This window comes from Falco biarmicus, chromosome 4 (assembly GCF_023638135.1).
Source record: "Falco biarmicus isolate bFalBia1 chromosome 4, bFalBia1.pri, whole genome shotgun sequence".
NCBI classification, from domain to species: Eukaryota; Metazoa; Chordata; class Aves; order Falconiformes; family Falconidae; genus Falco; species Falco biarmicus.
The window spans coordinates 67,805,775-67,827,271 of NC_079291.1; the positions used below are offsets into that span (position 1 = coordinate 67,805,775).

Sequence of the window (21,497 nt, forward strand, 5' to 3'; positions counted from 1 at the left end):
TGATCACACCAGGATGACATGAAGAGTGCATCCCCTTCGATATTCAACTTTACTCAACTTCTACAGCTGTCTAGATGACAAACAGATTTACTTTTGTTAAAAAAAAAAAAAAAAAAAGGTCAAACACTCAACTTACCATAGTCCTAGTGACTTCGGTTACCCTGATTTATACCAACTGACCTGGCCCAGTACTTTCAAGCTCCAGATGATATTACAAAGTTGGAATAATTACCGAACAAGTATCCTCTTCAGCAACTGCTGATCTCCTTCAGAGTAGCCAGGCCAGTCCTTCTGCACTTCTTTGTATACACAATCTTTCAGTGTGAAAGTGCTGTCCTTGGCACTCAGATTTGCCACCTGAAACAAAAGTAATTTGCAAAAAACCATCAGTTTAATTCTCACTTGTTCTAATGAAAGAGATCTAAGACAACAGGCAAAATCTCAGCAGACTTTAAGGGCAGTTAATAGTGTCAGAGAACAAGGAGAGACTTTATACTTCATTTCCTGATTATTTAATCAAACTGCACCTTTCCTTCTGCCCTGTCATCGCAATAATTTATAATGAGTTTCCAAAGCATATGCAGTTTACTGGGAAAAAGTCATATCTAAACAGATTATTAAGCTTGGGTAGTCTGGAATGGTACAATGTAAGTTTATGGAAATACACCCTAATGGAAACAGGCGGTTCACTTATCACACCTGTCCAATTAGAATGGTGCAGTTTATTAGCTGACAGAGGAACTCTTGCGGTGATAGCTTAGTTAACAATTGCCAGAAGATAATTTTTCACTAACAAGCCAGGAGCCCAGGCAACAGAAAGCTACCTTCCCAAGGAGCAGCCAGGAGAATGAATGCCTTGCAGATATATAAGGCATCAGGGAGCTTGCAGACCACACCATGCGGTTCAGTGCATTAGGATCATATGCTGGATTTCATCAAAAACTTTTCCAAGGCATACTTCAGGGCAAGAACAAAACCTGTGATTACCAGCTTATAACCCAGGGGTTTACAATAAAGCACTGCACCTAAATCATGTCCTGCAGTTAGCTCGGTACACTTGCACCAGAAGCTTTCTGACATTTTATTTAATTCTGCCGTGTAGTTTCCCCACAAAACTCCACATGGTGCCTACACGGATAGGAAACACTGCTGGAACCAGCAGAATTGTATTAGAATGGAAACAACTTGTTAAGAGTTATCCCACTTTAATCAGTCTTTCCACTGCTTGACTGAAAATTTAACTTCTTGCTGCTGGTTACACATCTGAAAAATACAATATTAGCACAAATAAAAAAGCCCCGATTAAGAAATGTTCGATAAGACTGTATCTGTGAAGAGCTTAGGTGATGTGTAGAACACTGCAAGTTCAGAAAGGAAAAAAAGCCAAGAATTTGTTTTTATAAAAGAGAAGCGCGGGTGCCAAATGCTATGCCCACAGCCAGGCTGAGCAACTGGCAAAGCCAGCCACTGTGTCCCAAACTCACTGCTTTAGCCGCTCAGTTTGAAAACTGTTACACTTGGAACTTGAAAATGCTTTTATTCAGTCAGTGGAAGATACTGTGCATCTGTTAAAGGATTAGTGTTCTCCATTGCTCACCCCATGCAGGAGATGGTTGTGCTTATGAATTTTTATTATCCACACAGCAGTAAGACAGCCTCAGAAAAGCAAGTGAAGGAGTGGAAAGTCTTGAACTAACTGAAGATGCTGTTAATTCCCCTGCATTTGCTTTAGAGTGACTATGACCTAATATTAAACCCCTATGAATTTAAAAGCAAAAAGCTGCAGAACTAATACAGCAAAGCTCTCCTGATAAGCAAAAAATAGAAAGCACAGTTATCAGTTTACATGACAAACACTTTGTTTTTCCTTTCAGTTCTGTCAGCTTTCCAAAATCCTGAGCCAAAATACAAGAAGAATTTGAGCTGTGTTTTACATTTAGAGATCCCAATAAACATGCCCAAGAGACAAAAGCAAAGCCAGGTTCTTTTCCAAAAACTCTTCGAGAATCTCTCTGGTTACTGCACCTCCCTGCTGCGGGAGACATGCTGCTCGGCAAGGCTTGTAGCCCAAGCAGAAGAATTTTCTCTGCACAGAGGCTGAGAGCTGCTACCTCCTTGTTTTGCTAGTGTGGGACTCCACAAGCTCCACCCCAGGCCTCCCAAAAATAGAAACCTTGCAAAATGAGGCAAAAAGGCCAGCAGGAACACAGAGTCCTCCGAGAGATGCAAGAGTACAATGAAACCCACACCTAGACGTATTTAGACATGTAGCTTTAACGCAGCCTGTAATTTTTAGCTTATCTGTGTCTGCTTGTGGATGGGAGCCCTGGTAGCGCTGAAAGGAGATTAAGTTTACGAGCAATACATTTACAGCCAAATCACCATTTAGCCCAATCGGGCTGACACTGTGGACACTGCCAAACACACCGCTTGCCTGCTAGGGGTTTGGGAGAGCATCAATAAAAGGTGACTATCAGAAACAGGATTTCTAGTATTGATACACATTTATAGCATTTGAAAGGATGCTCAAAAGAATTCTAGCACTGCTGGAAAACTAAGGGCTACAGGATTAAAATCCAGGGAAAGAGCAAGTTGTGCCAGCAATAACTCTATTTTCAATATGATCTGTCCCATGCCCTTGGGCAAACTAACTCCTTGCTTCTCATTCTTTTCAGCTATGGAAAGGAGTAAAAAAAAAAATAATCCAATACAGAAGAGGGCAGCTGCAGCATTTAAATAAACATCCATGATATGTTTTGCGCTGCAAGAGCAATAAAGGTATTTACTGCAATTCCTAAAATGGCACCTTCAACATGACTTGAAGTGTTAAGAACTGATTCAGCTCGGAGACAGCTTTCACACTTGACATACAAATAATATGCTTTGCAAGAAGCTGCATGATCTTCACACCTAACCAGTTGCACTTCCAAGCAGGAAAGGCATGGGTCTGAACAATCCTAAGACGACATACAGCTTAGTGGAGAGGGACATTATTTTTTCCTTCACAAAGGAAACATTATATGGACCAATACAGAACGTGTTGCTTTATGTCCATGTTAATAAAAAGTATGCAGAATAGATTCACAGGTTATAACAAATCAATGAGCTTGTAGATCCTCTGTTAAGAGGATCCTCCCCAGGAGCAACCAGAAGCGTTCCTCTTAAGTGCCTGATCTGGTGAACTAAAATCATACAGCTTAGTTGCATACACCTAAACTGAGGCGTATACACGAGAGGCTTCTACTATCTCTAGTAAAATAGTAACGTGAATTGCAAACTTTGGTCACACACGGCCTTTAGAGAAACATTCAGCTGCAGCTCCGAGATACACAGGTTACGTTCAGACCCGTACCGAAGGCACGACCATTCTGAGAAGACGTTTCCCTTTACCTAAGTTGTTGCCTTCATCAGAGTACAAACCTGTTGCAGAAGGTTGTCCAGCAAATCCTTGTCCTGCTGAGAAAGTCCATCCTTCTGCAATCTGAGAATAAGTTCAGGTTTCTTATAAGGCTTTAGTGCCAGTAAGTGCACAACCCTATCTTTGAAGGGTCTCTGAGAAATCGCACTATTGCCTCTCTTTATTGCACTGGCAAGGTTGACTGGCGTTGGGCGCTTCCTGGAGGGAACAGCATCGGAAGCTCCTGGTGCAGGTTTACGCACCTGAACCTTTTTGCCTAAAATGAGATGAGAATAGTGAACTGCAGCAGTCACCTTGCAAAGGCCAGTGGTCTGTCAACACGTATATGGAGTTCATCACACCATCTGAAGTGCCAGAAGATGACAACGAAGGACAAACACAACCAGCACACCCCATCCATTCCGATACGCTGCTGGAATGAGTATCCCGTGAGTTTTATGATTTGTGACAAGCTTGTAACAAGTAAACAGCAACACCAAGCTCTGGAAACCTGAGTATTATTGGCCACAGGCTTACATAAAGCTCTCTTTGTCTGCCAGCTTTTCATTTATCCCAAGTGCATGCATCCCCACGGTTAATCTAACCATTTTCCCTCCCTATGAGAAGAAAATTCTGCATTATTATGTAGAAGAGTCGAAATATGGAGTGGAAAGACCAGAACTGGTCAACGAGCGGCTCCCTGCTGCTGATCTCAGCAAAAACGCTACTCCAGCAGATGTTTCTGCTTTTAGAACAATAGGAACTTTATGGGGCTGGGTCCACCTCCCTTCCCCCCGCCAAACACAGCCACATGAATGGGGTCTAACACTGATACATTAGCCTATTCATTAGTGTGCCGTCTATTCCAACAGAATAAACCCTTCTACATTGTAGTGGTAACTGCTTTGCCCTCCAATTTCATTTACGTATACGTGAGAACACAAAGCTGTCTCAAAAGTTCATCTCAAGCCCTCAGAGGCAGCTTCCCCAACTCTGTCCCAAATGTGGTTCTTAGTTTCTGACTGCATTATACAAGAATTCATTTTTCCCATTCCTACTGAAAAACAGCTTTAACTAGAATCCTCACACAAGTCCCACATCACTTACTAAAGTGCAAATCAAAGAATTTTACTATTTTGAATACAGAAACAGGTCAAAGTCAGGTTCCTGCTACCAAAGGCAAAACCAGCAATTCAAGAAAAGAAAATGTCTATGTTCCAAAGTCTAAAATATGGAGATGCAATCAATAATCACTTCAGTTCAAGAAAGTGACCTTCACTAGGACAAACAATATCCAGCATTTACTGCAAGAATTTTGGAGGTTTATTTCAGCATGGCAATTCCCTGCTGCTAGGAAGCAACGTTTTCAACTGAGTCATCTGAAGATACTGGTGATTGTCTGCAGTGTTTATTTTACTGAAACATAGATTGCGTAACTGAGTCCCCATTTCCTGGCTTTTTATTACGCACCATGCTGATGCAAGTGCTACCCATCGTCCGCAGGGCTGAGTTAAGAAGAGAGGGAGAAAAACAACAATTCACATGTTAAATATCCCAAAATTCAGAGGTCAACTGGACTTCGTTTCCAGAAACAAGACAAGAGAAGATTCGTCAGCTTTCTAGAACTCCCTTAACTCTTGCCAGGTCATGAACAGCAAAACACATTGGGACATTTCCACTTAAGGCTGGAGCCAAAATGCGCAATGATAGGAAAAGAAAAAACTAAGTTAAGCCAGAGCACAAAGTCTTTTAAAATATTCATATGTGTGCATATATATATGTATACACACACATTTAGTGTATAGATGAGCACACACACACACCCCCGCAGACATATCAGCCATCTATTTACATATATGTTTGATTGTGTTAGTTTACATCTATACTGTTCTGTTGATCTCTAGTTTCAACATTTTATATAAGTTCTTCCACATCTGAGCTGCCTGGAATGACTCCACTGACGTTTAAGTGCTGAGCTCCGTGTTCTCATGGAAATGTGAGAGCCAGGCTTCTCCCTCCAGACTAGCCTGCAAGTGAATCAGCTGATGGTGCTGGCACACCAAATACGTGCATATCCCACAAGAGGACTGTCCTTGCCCAGGCTCTTCCTCCTTGGACCAACGCTTTCCTCCCGTCTTAAAACACTGACACCTTACATATGCAGCATGCACTCCACTGAACTGCTTTTTCCATGGCTGAACCTCCATTTCAGAGAGGCAAATGTTTCAGCAAGAGTATTTTTAAAATCAAAAAAGTTTCACTCTTTCTTTCCGGGAAGCAATTTGCTTGGAAAAATCTTCTCCCTCACAAGCCCAACAACTTCATCCACTTACTGTAATGTTCTCAAATATAAAGCTAAACAAAATAATCTTCTAGTCTACAGGAAATCAATGCATTTCCTTCCTGATTACTATCTTATTTCTCAGCTTTGAGCACTTGGCTGATAAAACAATGAGTCAGGGTCAGTTCTACATTTTGCAACTCACCATTCTCATCACAGACATCCTCTGAGAAGAGACTGGCTACAGATCACATAGGTTGCAGAAAAAACAGCTGGCTCAAAGAAACAAAACAACAAAAAAACCCCCCAAAACTCTGCTGTCTGGTTAGGATTTGTGCCCTAAGTTGGTGTACCAGACTGAGGTTAAGCAGGGACCTGGGCGCAAAACTAGGTCTCTGCAGGCTCCTTCTGGAGCCTGCTGATAATTTGCCACAGTTTTATTTCCTCCCCTAAGATTCTCCCTTTTGGTATCACAATAAGATGGTTTGTTTAAGGCTGCAAGTCAGCGACTGCATTAGTCTCTTTGTTTATTAACACAGGGCCCTGCTATCTGCATCCTAGATGTTGCATGCTGTGGTCTGAAGCGCAGGCACACACCAGATGTGTGACAACGGCAGCGGTACGTTTTAGCTGACTTTGCTAGGAGCACAGACTTCTGATGGATCAGCAGTATGCTCTCAGCGTCATCGCATGACAAATATGAAATAATGCCAGAGTGATGTGACTGCACATGGACAACCCTCAGAGGCCACGCAAACACCACCACGTATGTTCTAGGGTGAAGATGGAAGCCGTGAAGAAGTCCCAATACAAGGAGAGTAGCAGCAGCCTAATAAGTCAGATACCCATAAGGAACTACCAGGTACTTGTTAAAGACCCATGGTCAAGCAAACACGCCAGCATTTGACTCCAGAAGCTCGAGAAGACACCCCCACATCAAGTTGCTGCTTACCGACGTATCTCCCCCCAGGTTTAATGACTATAGCGCTGCGGCTGCGAGTCTCCTCCTCTGCCTGTGCCATGCTTTGCCTCGCCTTCTGGTAGGAATCATCCGTAGCGCACACGGTGATTTTATCCTGTATGCTTCCAAGGCAATCCAAATGGATATTGCCATTGCTGCAAAATAAAATGCAATGGAAAAGGATACTCCCAGCACTGCAAATGGGCACATCTCTGTCACTGGTGAATAACTGCGGTTGCATTATGATAGGAAGGGACAGAAAGAAGCTGAGAGGTAAACAGATTCTTCTGTGAGTGCCTCCTTACCCAAGCATACACACAAACAGATCAGAAAGACTAAAAAGAAAGAACACTTACTAAGTTTTGTTCCCATTTGTTAGGGAAAAGATTCTACTGCAGATAAGGAGCGAGGGGGGAAGGCAAGATTTGCTTTTGATGTACCACTCACCTAGATACATACTGCTGGATACAGTCAAAACTCCCTTGGGGGCTGTCCTTGCCAATATTTGAAAGATAAAATGTGAAAGTCCGCACTTCCGTAGGTCGATCAGGCCTTGGAATTGCGATGTGCTGTTTGTAAGGAGAAAAATATTGGTCACTTGGGTAGCCCACACTAACACAAAATTCAATTTTTCTGCAGTCACTATGCTTTTAGCCATTTTGCAATCCACTACAAGCACAACATATGGATTACTGCATAGGAGACTATGAAGAACAAGAAGCCTCAAGAAGGATTCAAGTCAGAAAAACTATGTGCACTGAGAAGATAAGGTAACAGAGGTAGACAGATGTAAAGAACAGCTAAAGAGACAGCTATATCTGTAACAGAACAGAGATCTGAGCCGGCGGCTTGCTGCCTTTCAAAGTGGAGCCCACAATAACCTTGTTCTAGGAATTTGACCCAATTTTATTGATTCAGGCTCAAATCAGACTTGCTACCACTGTTTATATTCAATTTAAAGCACTTGAGACTTGTTTCTTTAGAATTAGTGATCCAGCACTAAACATAGTACAAGCCAGGTCACTAGGTAGCATGCTTATTCTTTTTTAAGAGATTATAATTCCATAACGAGATTTCATGGCTCACAGTAGAGTGTGACGCTGCTGCTAAATTAAATATTTAATCAAGCATTAAGTGTGCTCTGCAGACAACTCTACAGCGATCTGCATTGTTTTTCTCCCCACAGCCATTCATTTTTCAAAAGGGAAACTGTCTCCCCTCTGCGTTCAAGATCCAACATAAATCTCAGCATCCGAGCTCTACTAGCACATCAATATTTGATAATTAAGATGGCTTCCAGAAAACAAGACAGAAGGAACATCAGCTTCAACCTATTTTAGACTACACTCTACCACACAGATTTATATTTACCCAGATCGCCACATACACACACAAAATATATACGCCTGGCAAACCAACTCGTGGCATCCACATATGACTGCGCTCCATAAAACATCACTGCTGGCACAGAAGGGTTTCTAGGTGGTTTCCCTTTGACCTCAGATGTCTACAGCAGCCTGGAAACCCAGTGCATCTGTGCCACTCTGCTAAACCACAGGGATGTTCTCAGAAGCGGCAAGAAACGCCTGCGTGACCTGCGCTGAGCTGAGCCAGCGCAGCATTTTCCATTTACCCTCTGCAGAGCCCAGCTATTCTCCAGCCAGCCCTCAGGACAGGCTTCCCTTCTTTTGAAACGGCAAGCCAAGAAACCCAGACTCCAGCCATGTTTTATCCAGAAGAACAAGTTATCCCCTGTGCAGTCCCAGGATCCGGATCTAAAAATACTCGGAGCAGATTTGGTGGCCGTCCGGGCGCTGCCGACCTTCCAGCAGCAGCAGCTGAGCCCTGTTATCTCCCCTGCCAAACACGCACCACAGCCTTGAGCCCTTAATCTGTCCCGGCACCCTCTGCCCCCACCCATCCAGAACAAATAAAATTCTCTTTTGCTTTACAAGCGAGCTGAGAATATGCACAAAGTCAAAGTTATGTAAACAGCAGATTGTGGGTATTTCGCAGTTGGCACTGTTCACCCACTAAGGGAAATTTGCTGGAAACGGGGCACGAAGGTAAATGCGAAGGGGTTGTTCAGCTTCTAGCGCCCTTCGTTGGGCTGCCCGCGGTGGGTTTGTACAATAAAACCTGGAGGATGTAACCAAACAACATGTTCACACACTAAAATAACTTTCTTCCAGCTTCTGATTTACCATTGTAAAAAAAGACTGCCCCGAGAGCCCCAGATGTGGCATTTTTGTATTTTCTGCACCTTCTGCAAAGGAGGTAAAATGAGGCAGGAGTGAGAGAGTCAATTCAGCATTGTGTTGCTCGTTCCAGTACTGAAAAGTTTAGCATATGCAAACTGGCCGTTATCTAGGAATTATTTTTAGCCGAAACAGAAGGTTTCTCAAGCCACCAAATCAGCATGGTAACTGCTTTGAGGGAGCCCTAATTTTGGTGTTGAGTATTACACCAGTAACCATAGACACTTAAAAATAGCTCAGTACAGATGTGACTTCTGTTTTTTCTCTTTCAAGTGATGTTCATCTGTGTACAGCTCATTCTGAATGGCAATTTCACCTTCCTCTATTAATACCAGCCTGAGTTCATCCCAAGAAACAGGGGGAAACGTCGTATTTTCCAATCATGTAAGTTAAGACGTTTTGTTCCTAACAATCATATTTAAGAAAGCTGCACGCACTTACATCTAGCTGGCACCTGAAGGTGGTTGGTATTTTCCCCAGTTCAGTTCTTCCCCACTCCCCCCAACTCTGCTCCCGGCCCAGTAAGCACCTGCAAATTTGACCCAGCCTAAGCTCTAATTCTGCACATGCTTTTACCAAAATAGAATAATCTTCAGCCTTTCTTATACAGTTATCAGCTACCACGGTTTGTAATGCTTTGGTACTCAAGCTCTTAAACTTAAAATTTACATGCACATTGAAATGAGCAAAATGCTCAAGACTCCATATAAACTTACAAAACTATCTAAGAAAATCCAGTTCTTGATGAAAAACTAACAAACAGGTACTGCTCTTAAGGAATGTCCAGATAGTCCCACGTCAGCATCTCAAAGCAGATTAACACTCTGCTAATTACGACCTAGTTACTACTATTGAAATTCTGATTATTACAGTGTAATCAACAAAACTAGCATCGCTATAAAGAAACACATCCCAAGGCAAAGATCATTTACAGCCCATAGTTTATAAAAACTCTTGTGAGATCCAATCCAGACCAGGATCGATCCAGGAGGGTTTTGTCCCCTGCCACCAAAACGCCTGGTTTGTTTTGGGCTAGAACCACTGACATCCTCCTTCAGCATCTGGCCAACAGAGCTGCCACCTTGCCGACCCCGTGTTTTATTCCTGGCCAATTCCCTTCTCTACTTAATTAAGAGCATTAAATATGAAGGGAGGTTTTTTCACTGTATTAGAAGCCGAGAGCATCCTTGACAGCATTTATTAAACTAACACTGGGAATAGGTAAAAGATGACATGGACACAGTAATTTAAAGGCTTCTAGAGAATTAAATTAAGGAAGCAGCAGTTTGTGTTCAACTCTTATTTTATGTCCTGCCTCTCTGAGTCTACTCAAGTACTTTAAGCTCTTCCTTCCTGCGAGAGGGATACTTACACGGAGAAGCCACGCTATTAAAATCTCCTGTCACTGGACACTGCTTTAAATCGCACTCTGACATTTGTGCTACATATAAAAACTTCCACCCTCAAAAATCAGTGGAAAGTCTTCTCCATAGCAACATTTGTTAGGAACCAAAATAGGAAGGCAACAAATTGAGGAATTAAGGTATAGTGGAAGAAAGTGTATTCCAAAACTAAACAGCTAAACAAATACATTTTAAGGTCATCATCTGAACTTGAGAACTTTATTAAATTACTGAAATTATCTTTTCAGTCCAATTGATAGGAGGCTCACTAGAAACAATTTAAAGCCCTGCAGTCAATTCCTTAATGCAGGGCATAATTGTGACATATACGAGTATACTACACTTAAAAACAGATGGTTATGCAGCTGCCAGCTTCTTGTCATACCCAGTAAAAATAATAATAAAAGGACAAAGAGCTCCTTCCATCTGCCCCAATTGAACTGGATCTCGCTTTCTTCAAAGCTCTACCTTTGGCCTTTACTTGACAGTGCAATTAATTAAACTGCTGAAAACGAGGCAAGCAGAGGTCAGCTCTGTGCTGCCAACATCCTCCTTCCACCCGCAATGCCCCAGCACTGCTCACACTGTGCAGGGCTCAGCGCTTTGCTCTTTACATGGCAACATCAGGCACAATCGTGCTGCTTTGCTCCTTTTCCATTCAACCCCCACCATAACTCCAGGTGACTGGCAGCTCTTTCACCAAAAACTCTTCTCTGGAAGTTACGGGCTCAAATACAATTAAGTGCATTAAGTATTTACTTTTAATAAGGAACTGCATAATTTGAAATTATTTTTAAGCATTATAAGAAACTGCATAATTGTAAAATAGGTTCTCTTTTGGTTAACCTGAGAATGCTCGGGTCCGTATCGGATCTGTGTGAAACCCGCTACAAGGAGAGCGCAAAGGCTGAGCGCAGTGGAGCTTTTTAAGCTGCTTAGATTGATTTTGCTACATTTCCTTCCAGGAAGAAGATTAAGTAAGAGAAGAAGCACTTCTATGACTTAAGCAGCTTTACAGGAAAAGTTAGGTGTTGAGCCTCGCAAGGTGCTCTACAAAGGGAAAGGAAAGCATCTGCAGTCTTTTTAGCTTCTTTATTACATGCAAAGCTGTTTGCTCATGTAATTAACAAATCATGCACTCTTAAAAAGTTTTCCTTGTCACACACTTCTAATTTTGCCAAACTTCAATTGCAGATTTTTATTTAAGCTTTCACACTGAGCTTTCTGGGAAGTTTAATTGTAAACAAAGTAAAAAACCTGGAAATTGCTCCTTTCTTTATTTCCCTGGACAAAAAGGTTTGTATTTTTCTTCTTAACTTATGATAACAATCATGTCTTTCCCGCTACACTTTGTTAGAGAACCATGTACTATTCATAAGACTAATATTGCATGGTAAAATGTGGGCAAGGAGAAATGTGCTAGACTGATGCCTACTTAATTCAAGCCTTTTTGAAAGTTTTGTTGTGCCACCACAAAAAATAAGTTATTTACAGTTGAGTTCAGATTCTTAAAAAAAAAATTCCCCTTCCTTATGCAGAGCACCAAAGTTAAACACATGCCATTTTGTATGTAAAAGATATAAATGACATTGTTAAGGTTCACTGAAGAGTTGTGTTACTTTACCAGAAACACTACCAATTAAATCTCAACGTTGTTAGGAACTGGCATGACAGACTGTTTCAAACGTCTATAAATATCTTGGAGGAGTTCAGGCATCAGAACAGAAGTAGTAAAACTCCTAAATGTAAGAAACTCTTGGTACTCCCAGAAACTGCCTAGCTGTTTAGAGCTGCCTATTAAATAAAGCTTCAGCACGCTCTCAGCGGCCTCCAAGCACTGCTACGGCAAATAATTGCTACCCATAAAGTCTTGCATCAAATTTACGAGGCTCGGCATGGCGTTTCCTCAGGACACAGGCGAGGTTTCCATGGATTGCCGCACCTACCACCGTACTGCCATCCGTGAACTTCCCACTTCCTTGTCCTACCCGACAGCATGGCCTTTTAAAACTAAATTCCAGCACCAGCAACACTACTGGTGCTATGGATTTACAGAGGTTAGAAAAGAAAAGGGGCGGGGGGGGGGGGGGGGGGGGGGGCAGGGGCAGTTCTTAGAGATGATGGATGAGCAAACACTTCTTTTCTGGACTACATCTGAACTTCATATCACTCAGAAATAAGAGCATCATTCCTTAAACTGGAATAGGATGGACATACAGAACAAATAACTTACTCGGATTAATTGTATAAGCCAGTAAAGAACTTTCCAAGGCAACCCACATACAAACTTACCCCTTGGCTTCCTTGAAACTGGATTACCGGTTTTGATGTCACAGTATCCTACAAAAACAAGTTGGGGGGGGAGAAGAAAAAAAAAAAAGATTAGAGAAATTTAGAGCTGCAATATTCACTGCCAAAAAATACTTTCCTTAATTTTTCACCTATACTTTTTTTTTTTTAAGGAAAAGGGTTTAGGGAAGTACACAGAATTCCAATCAAGAAAATACAAGAACTCCTGGAACAGCGATTTGTACCTGAAAACAGATAGAACTGCAATGTCACCGGTGGTACCCTTATTTCAGAAAAAGAACAGCTCCAAGATAATACCCAGATGGGCTACGCTTAGTTCCTTCCTGACCCCTAAACCACATTTCAGGCACGGAATAGCTTAACTGTGTATCTTCGGTGCTTATGTAAGTTTTGAGTTCAACAGTGGATATTTGAGGGGAAAATTTATTACAATTCTAGGCCTGAGAACACACTAAGCGAATTTTTTCCAGTAGAAAGCTGGCAATCCATTGGGAAAGCAAACTGCAACTTCATTGCAAAATACTGTTGTTACGTTGCCCATTTCAACAATCAGCCTCTTCCTCCATACCAATTTGCTTACATTTCAAGAAGTCCTCCTCCTGCTAGCTCCAAAACCCTTTAAGTCTGCTCAAGACAGAAACACCACTGAATTTTAGCCTTTTTTGCACTGCAATCGCACTTCTTGCTTTGCTGTGATTTTACAAAGATCACAAAGGCTTTTAAATTAAAACTCTCACCTGAGGTCTCAATTATAGGGAAAGAAATAACATACGCAAGCCAAACCACGCTAAGGTTTAAAGAAAACCTTAAATTTCAGGAGAATTATTGCTTTATTAGTTTTATTTCCTAAGGCACAGTAGGAGACACCCTCCAGCAGCACAGGAGTTGTGCTCCACGGGGTAGGAAACCATGCTGCATGTGGGATCCCATTGGGAAGCCTTCCAAAGGGACAGAAGAGTTTACAAATAGGTTGAAACATCATTTAGAAGCAAACACATTGCCACATATACGAGAAGACACATTTCCATGGAAAAAATGCCAAGAAGAGTTTAGGAGACAAAGTCCAAACGGTGCATTTGTGTTGTCCTTTTTTGTATCACAGCGCTCGCATCTCCCGGTGTTGTAAGAGAATCTCGTCGACTTCCACAGGATTACAGAAACACACATTTACATTTAGCAGCAAAAGAGTTAACAGCTTAAAAGCCCATTACGTTTATCATCTCTCATAAAACCTTTCCAAATGCTTTCAGCCCAGGAGTGAAGAATCTAAGCCACAATACGCTGACACTGACAAAAAAAAAAAAAATCACTAGCAAAAAAATATCCTTCTAGCACAGACGAATAAGCTCATCCTAAGACAGTCTTCAGAGCCTTTTAAGAGCTCATCCACTAAGATTTAACAGATCTGCATCACACCCTAGATTGTTACAAGATATTTATGATGGTGAGTAAAGCAAGACTATACTTGAAGCTGACAGCACTCACTTTGTGTTGTATAGCAAGTTTTATAGACCTGAAACAACCTTTATAAAGAAACAATAAACAACATCTTGCTCTTCGTACAGAGATCACTGAATTCCTTGAGTGCCACGACACTGCATACCACAGCACACTGTTCATAGACAGACTGGCCAGCTTTTTGTTCACGGTGTCAGCGTGTACTGTGCAATGTGTCCAGAAATTCATACAAACATACTTGAGCAAACAAGCATTTGAAACATTAGAAAAATCTGGATAAAAAATACCTCAGTGTGGATCTTGTCCAGCTAGTTACAGATTTGTGAAGTTCTGCAATTAATTCTGGAAAATCAGTTAAGTGGAATAGAAAGGTAATATGAAGCGCATAAGTAGAGTAACAAGGCAGTAACAATACAAAAGTACTGTTACACAAATCAGGACAAGCTTTAATTACAGAATTTATTCCCTAATCTACATATAAAATGGTTTGAAGTTAAATGTGTAATCTGAAACTCAAAAATGAGTGTTCACACAAGTTAAATGGCAAACATTAGCTTTATCTCCTTAAAAGCCCCAAAATACAGCATTTCTAGGCTCCGGAGTTGTCCGTGCCTCGGGGATGCTGGTGTTTGTGATCTGCTGTGTAGGAATATCAGTATTGCGACTCCTTGCCACTCCGCAGAAGGGATCACAGAGGAAGAGCTGTGTATTGGAAAGTTGTTGCACCAAGTTCCCCTTTTAGGGAGAGAAGGGGAAGGCTCCTGGCATCTCAGCAACCCCATCCCTGCACTGATACAGGCATCGCTTCCCTTCTGCTGATGCCCAATTCCTTGGCTACAGGTCATCTGAGAATGCTCATGGAAAAACACACACGCACACCCTAACCTGATTAAGGATATGAACTTAAGTCCTTGCATGGACACCTTCATTCAGAATAAAAGCAAACAGATGAATTAAGCTAAACCAAGTTAAAACCACGTTTCAATTTATATCTTCAGTTCATTTGGATTAGCTTTCTTGAATGTTCTCGTATGGACAAACCCCAGTTTTAAGGGGTTCTTGCTACCATTTCCAAAATCCTTCCGTCATCTTCTAAAGAGTCACCTGATTCTTCCTCAGTGATACCAAGACAGTGTACCTCCTTCCTTACAGTTCCCTGGAAATGCCATCCCATCCACCTTTAGTGGGAAAAAGGTCTTCCCTTTTAACTAAAAGAAGTCATCTGCTTGGTGGTACTGCTGTGGGTACAAGTCTGCCTTCTCCAGACTACACCAGCTTACAGGGTTCAGTAATCTTTGGTAAACCAAGGACACTGATGAAACCTCACCTTTGTGTCCAATTAAGAGACAAAATAAGACAGATCTGTCCAAGCAACTGGCCCCCTGCACAGCCTTATCTTCCAGCTAACAAATTGTAGCTTTGCTCTTCCACAAGGTTCACGATATTTAAGAATAGCTACTGGAAGCTGATTTAGATAAAGGCAAAGCTCTAAGCAAGAAAACAACAGTTCAAGTATTTTAAAGCAGTTGCCTGTCAGCCCAACCAACTTTCTGCTGCTGCCAGGTACCAGATGTTCTCCTCTACAGTTAACACACTCATCCATAATGGTGACAGCGCTGTTGAAGAGGTCCAAGCATGAATGAGCATGATTGCTGGGATGCATGGGGCCAGAGAACAAGCGATGTCATGGAAAAATAACAAATTTCTAAGCTATGCATACACTGAGAGCAAGCAAAGCCCCTTTAAACACACCTAAGACATTAATTACGTCTGCTCTGTGCTCGCTATTGTTTCAAAATGCTTCCTGACGCAGGACTGAAAGGTTAGCAAATCATTACAACTTCTTCTCTATTTGCTAGTTTCTACAATGAATCTTTTAAGAAAACGCGTCAAGCTTCCTCCCATCTTACCCTAAGAGAAAATGAACCGTTTTAACAAACTGGAGAGTCCTTCATGCAGTCAAACTCACCGATGTCCTACAGCTCTACAGGAATAACTTCCAAAAAGAACATCCAAACTGCAAACATGCGGTTGTACTTCTCCAAGATCTACCCAACTTGCAGACAGACCCCAGTTATGTCAGGTGACGACAACCCACCATTTACTTCTTAGTAATTCAATTGCTTACTATCTGGAAGGTGCATTTCCATGCTTCTGTGCCCAGTTCACTGCCTTCCATAGCTCCTGCTGTGTATTCTTTGGGTACAGTGGAGAAATAAAGCAGCAAGCTTTCAAACACTAAAGCTAGGCTCCTGGGATGTCAACACAAATCAAGCGCCACAGACCCAAGCGCTTTTGGTCAGACAGTCCTCCAGATACCATCAGATTATTTTGGAAATCACAAGATTAAACCAAAAACTCATCCACAAAGCTCCCACAAAACATTTGTCTTTTATTAGCATGGTATTATGCTCATCTTCATCCTCATTAGCTCTCCTCTAGCCTGGGGAAGCTAAACACTTAATACGTACTCTGAAAACTCACAGAGACTGTGGCAATGTGCAAACAGTTCCTCGCACTTAAATACTCCAGATCTGGCACATGGAAGCTTGAGTGAAGAGTAGGAGGAACAAGAAAGTGTCAATAAAACACGCAAGAACTGAATGTAAAACTAATAAAAAACTTTATCGGGTATAATCAAAGCTGGCAAGAGGCTTTAAAAATTATTTAGAGTTAAAACTGGAGGGAATATTCCTACACAGGACTAGAAAGGACATTTGAAATCTGTCAAATAACCGATTGGAAACTTCCCCATTTCTTCAGGGAAATACAGATAATTAAAGAATACGTTGTTTCGAGAAGTTTTGTTATGCATTTACTGGAATTTATACTGGAGACAGTGTTATATGGAAAATATTTGCCTATACTTAGTATCGGTGTATTTGTCTGTTTTCTTGAATGTTAAGAGTCACAAATGCCGAGCAAAGCAAATGAAAGCTTATCCTTATTTATGTTGGAACAAGGGAATTATTTTCAGAATTTAAAGATTCTTGCAAACATTTAAAATTAGTAGCAAGAATTCCAATAAATACACAGAGAAACTACAAAGTCATGGTAACCCCAAGACTGGCATTAACAGGACATTTTGAACTGTCACATGCAATTCCAGCCAGGTAAACCTGCTGCTGCTGCACCTCAGAAACCAGTGAAAAAACATGAGAACAAACAGAAATCACTTAAAATTCATAAATTTCAGACTCACTAATACCCCAAAGTTCCTCTTAATTCTTTGGTTATGACTAGCTTATGTTTCTTTTGCCCACGCAGTGCAGTCCAAATATAAGCATATTCCCCCTGGCTCCTCGACGCAACTGGGCAAAGAATGATAAAAAAAGTGTCAGATCCCAATCCAGGAGGTTTGAGCAGACCTAGATGCTTGAGAAAAGGCATCCCGCAGACCTGAAGAGAACTTAATGATTTACATTTCCACTTCCATTTTCCTTTTAAACACACCACACAGACTTTTGAAGTAAAACAGAGACCAAAACCAAAGCAAATATATCCAGCATCTCATTGTGACAGACTCACAAGAGACACCTCAGAGTCCCCAAGTTCATTAGTAGCAAGATCTATAAATCCCAGGGGAAATAAATATCTTTGAATATACCCACAACTTCAAGTGACTCTGTGTGAAGTTTACCAGCAGTCAATTAGCCAAAGCTGACCCAAGGGAGAACCACTGTATATTAGGTGGAGAGAAAAGACTTCTCCCAAGACACTCCACTATTTCAAGGCTTATATTTACCTCCTAGCAGAAAGACAACAGTAAAAAGCCTCCTGAAGATTCTTTTTTTATGTCACAATGTACTGGGTTTGTGTGGCAAGGGTTTGGTGGCAGGGAGCTAACAGGGGTGGCTTCTGTGAAATGATGCCAGAAGCTGCCCCCATGTCCAATGGAGCCAATGCCAGCCGGCTCCAGATAGACCCGTTGCTGGCCAAGGATGAGCCCATCAGCGATGGTGGAAGTGCCTCTGGGATAGAGTATTAAGAAGGGGAAAAAAAACCTGCAACAGTGCAAGAGAGGAGGGAGAATATGCAAGAGCAGCAGCTCTGCAGGCACCCAGGTCAGTGAGGAAGGAGGGCTGGGGGGGCTCCAGGCACCGGAGCAGAGGTTCCCCAGCAGCCTGCGGGGAAGTCCCCTGGGCGAGGCAGGCTGTGCCCCCAGCCCATGGAGCCCATGGGGGAGCAGATCCCCCCACAGCCCAGGCAGGACCCCATGCCGGGGCAGGGGGCTGCCCGCAGGGGGCTATGACCCGTGGGCAGCTCATGCCGGGGCAGGGGGCTGCGACCCGTGGGCAGCCCACACTGGAGCGGCTCCCAGCAGGACCTGTGGCCCCATGGGGAGGAGCCCAGGCTGGGGCCGGGGAAAAGCATGAGGATCCCTCCCCCTGAGGGGGAAAAAGCAGCAGACAATGTATGATGACTGTAAACCCCACTGCCCGTTCCCTTGTACCACTCAAGAGGTAGAGAAATCAGGAATTAAGCTAAGCCCAGGAAGAAGGGCGGGATGAGGGGTCAGGGTGTGTGTGTGGGTGTGGGGTGTGGGAAGGAGTTTTGCTAATTTGAATGGTAATAAATTAAATTTCCCCAAGTCAAGTCTGTTTTGCCCATGACAGTAATACCCAAGTGATCTCCCCATCCTTATCTCCACCCATGAGCCTTTCATCGTTATTCTCTCTCCCCTGTGGAGTTGAGGAGAGGACTGACAGAGCAGCTTTGGTGGGCACCTGGCATTCAGCCAGGGTTGACCCACCGCACACACATCTATTACTTAGGGAATTAAAATATCATCTACCCTGCAACACAATTTCCATCTGCAATTTAAGGCCTCCCAACGATCTCACTTGAAGTTGAGGACACTAACAGACTGCAGATGGGATTGAGTCTGCTGAGACTTGAAAATTATAGTTTTGCTATTCAAATACAACATTCTCTGGGAGAAAAAAAAAAGTATTGGAAATTCCATGGAAATCCACAACTACTGAAGCACAAGTTTAGCTTTCTACTCAAAGAGAGGTGCCAGCAGCCATGGAGAGAATGGTCAGCTGCCAAGGTGAGAAATGCAGCCATGGGGATGCTTCTGGAGGACCCTGGGTACCCCTGCATCCTTCCAGAGACTGGCACCTGCAAACCCCCCTGTGCACAACCAGCCTCTGTGCAGGAGCAGTGCGGCACTGCGGGGTGGGATGGGTGCTCCTCACACAGCAATCCCCAAATTCACCAGCGTACACATTTGTCTGCTCCTCCCAAGTTTACCCTATTTATTACTTCGATGAGCAAAGCATTGTCAAAGAACAAAATCACATCTGTCTGCTGGGCCCAGTTCCCCAGTCTTCTATCCCATTTTCCTCTCCCCAGTGTTTAAAAGAAATATTTGTTTGGGACAGAAGCGAGTACTCAGGTTCAGTACAGATCATTTCTTAAAAGGTACTTTTGATGAAGGTTTAGGAGCTGGAGACTTACCACTTACTCTGCAAACTGCAGTTTGTATTTATTATAATCTATCATTTTCCTAATATGCATTAATGGATGCGTATTATCACTGAAATATTAAAGCACCTATAAATCCTAGCCCAAACAGCATAAGCAGCTATAGAATGCTAAAGAGCTTTTATGTCAGCCAAAATGATAAGCTGTATGTTTTAAAGTTTTTAATTGCTAAACTGCAAAATACATGCTCGTTTCCTTGTATATAATTGCATAATTTTAGGTGGGCTATTACAGCACAAACACCACTTCCTCGGTAGCTTAAGTTTCCAGGATCAAAACCCAAGAGTGCCCCTATAAGAAGAAAGTTTAATTAAAAACAACAGCTCCAAAAAACACCTTTGATATTACTGAAGCTGTGGCTGTTGCAGAATTTTAACATTCACAGCTCCTTATTAAGGAAGCATTTTAAGCATACAGACTTCTGCATCACAATCCGAGCATCAAACATACCATCCCACTTGAAATACAGAAAACCACTACTTTTGAGTAAATTTACACAGTAAGACACATGATTAAGTTAAAAAAAAAACAACAACACACAACCACACCAAAACTGTAGCCTCATCAAAATGCTTTGTGCCTGCAATGTAAAGCAGAAACTCAGTCCCTAAATGGACAATAGCTTGTATCAGCAAACCAGAAAGCAATTAAAACTCCACTGTCATCAAGATGTCACCCCACAGGCACGAGAGCTGAGCTAGCCATGGAGCCTGTTCTCTCACGCATGCCTGGATCTTCTGATCTCATCTAATCCAGGTTAAAAAGATCCCCCTGAATAAAACACAATGTATGTGTTGATACGGTTCCTCACTGCAGAATTCGTTTGGAAACTTAAACCGAAACAACCGAGCACCGCTTCCTCAGGCAGCAACGCAAACTGCCCCAGCACACCTCCCTACCGCACAGCAGCTTTACAGCCAGTCCAGAGAGCTTTCTTTAAAGAGAAACTAGGGGGAGGGAGGGATGGAGCGAGAAATAGTACATCTGAAACCAGACTGGCCACCCAAACACCCATCCTGCACCCTCAAAGCTCAGGACAGCTGACAGATGCCGATGCTTGCCAGCCTCGCAGCAACAGGCTGCAGCACACGGCACTTTGCCAGTATTTTTTACTACAACGTTGTAAGAGCGGATACCCAGCTTTTCAAATCCATCTTTCCTCTTCGTTTATCTCCAGTATGAAGCTCCTTGGAGGGTCCAATCTTTGCAGCCCTCCACAGCACCAAACAACTCAAGCAAAACTCATTCCAGTGATGTTTTACATACAGGGTAGTTTAAGTTTTATAGTCGAGCCCAGGGAAATTTTTTTGTTTCAACTTGGTAACTACAAGTAAAACTTTCCAGATGTGCTTCAAAAAGAGTCTTTGCTTCCTAGGGCAGAACTAAATGACGTTGTTTTTTTTTCTGATCCTGTATTTGCAAAAATAAACCTTTAAACTCCAACAGAGCAGATGGCTCTGACCGTAAGTCTGATACTCTGATCATCTTTAGCACCAGACCACAAACCCCGTGAAAGGTAGCTTTGGTAAGGGAGCTCCGACTTGCTGCACACACTGAAAAATCCTGGGACAAACCACACATCGCTCATGATCATTAAGCCAAGATGTTTGGCTAGCACAAGGTACAGTAGTTTTCCACTAGAAAGGAAAGCTACACCTGTATGCTATTTAGGCAATACCTTTCAGGAAGAAAATTAAAAGGAGGCCCAATTCCTTAAGAGAAATAAAATATTGTCACTTGGTGTTGAGTTTACTCAGATCACTGGGTAGACCAAGTGACCTTGCTTGGCCGTAGAAGAACCCGGCTATAGCAAACAGACCATCGTATCTATCGGACCGATTGCTTCCCAAGAGCAGGAACCACCAAATGACTTCTTGCAATCCCTATTCCTAAATTTCTACATCAATGCAAACACAGTAACCAAGTATCTCTCAACGAA

General features: G+C 42.4%; 1 protein-coding gene across 1 annotated transcript in view; it reads right to left on the minus strand.

Annotated features, from left to right (window-relative positions):
* Positions 1 to 21,497, minus strand: part of ELL (elongation factor for RNA polymerase II) — a 53,995-nt gene that overhangs the window by 14,597 nt on the left and 17,901 nt on the right. The window contains exons 2-6 of the mRNA XM_056337332.1: positions 12,593 to 12,640; positions 7,087 to 7,208; positions 6,631 to 6,794; positions 3,421 to 3,674; positions 233 to 357 (exon numbers count right to left, since the gene is read on the minus strand). Coding sequence (XP_056193307.1) covers positions 233 to 357; positions 3,421 to 3,674; positions 6,631 to 6,794; positions 7,087 to 7,208; positions 12,593 to 12,640 — 713 coding nt within the window. The remainder of the gene's footprint in view (positions 1 to 232; positions 358 to 3,420; positions 3,675 to 6,630; positions 6,795 to 7,086; positions 7,209 to 12,592; positions 12,641 to 21,497) is intronic.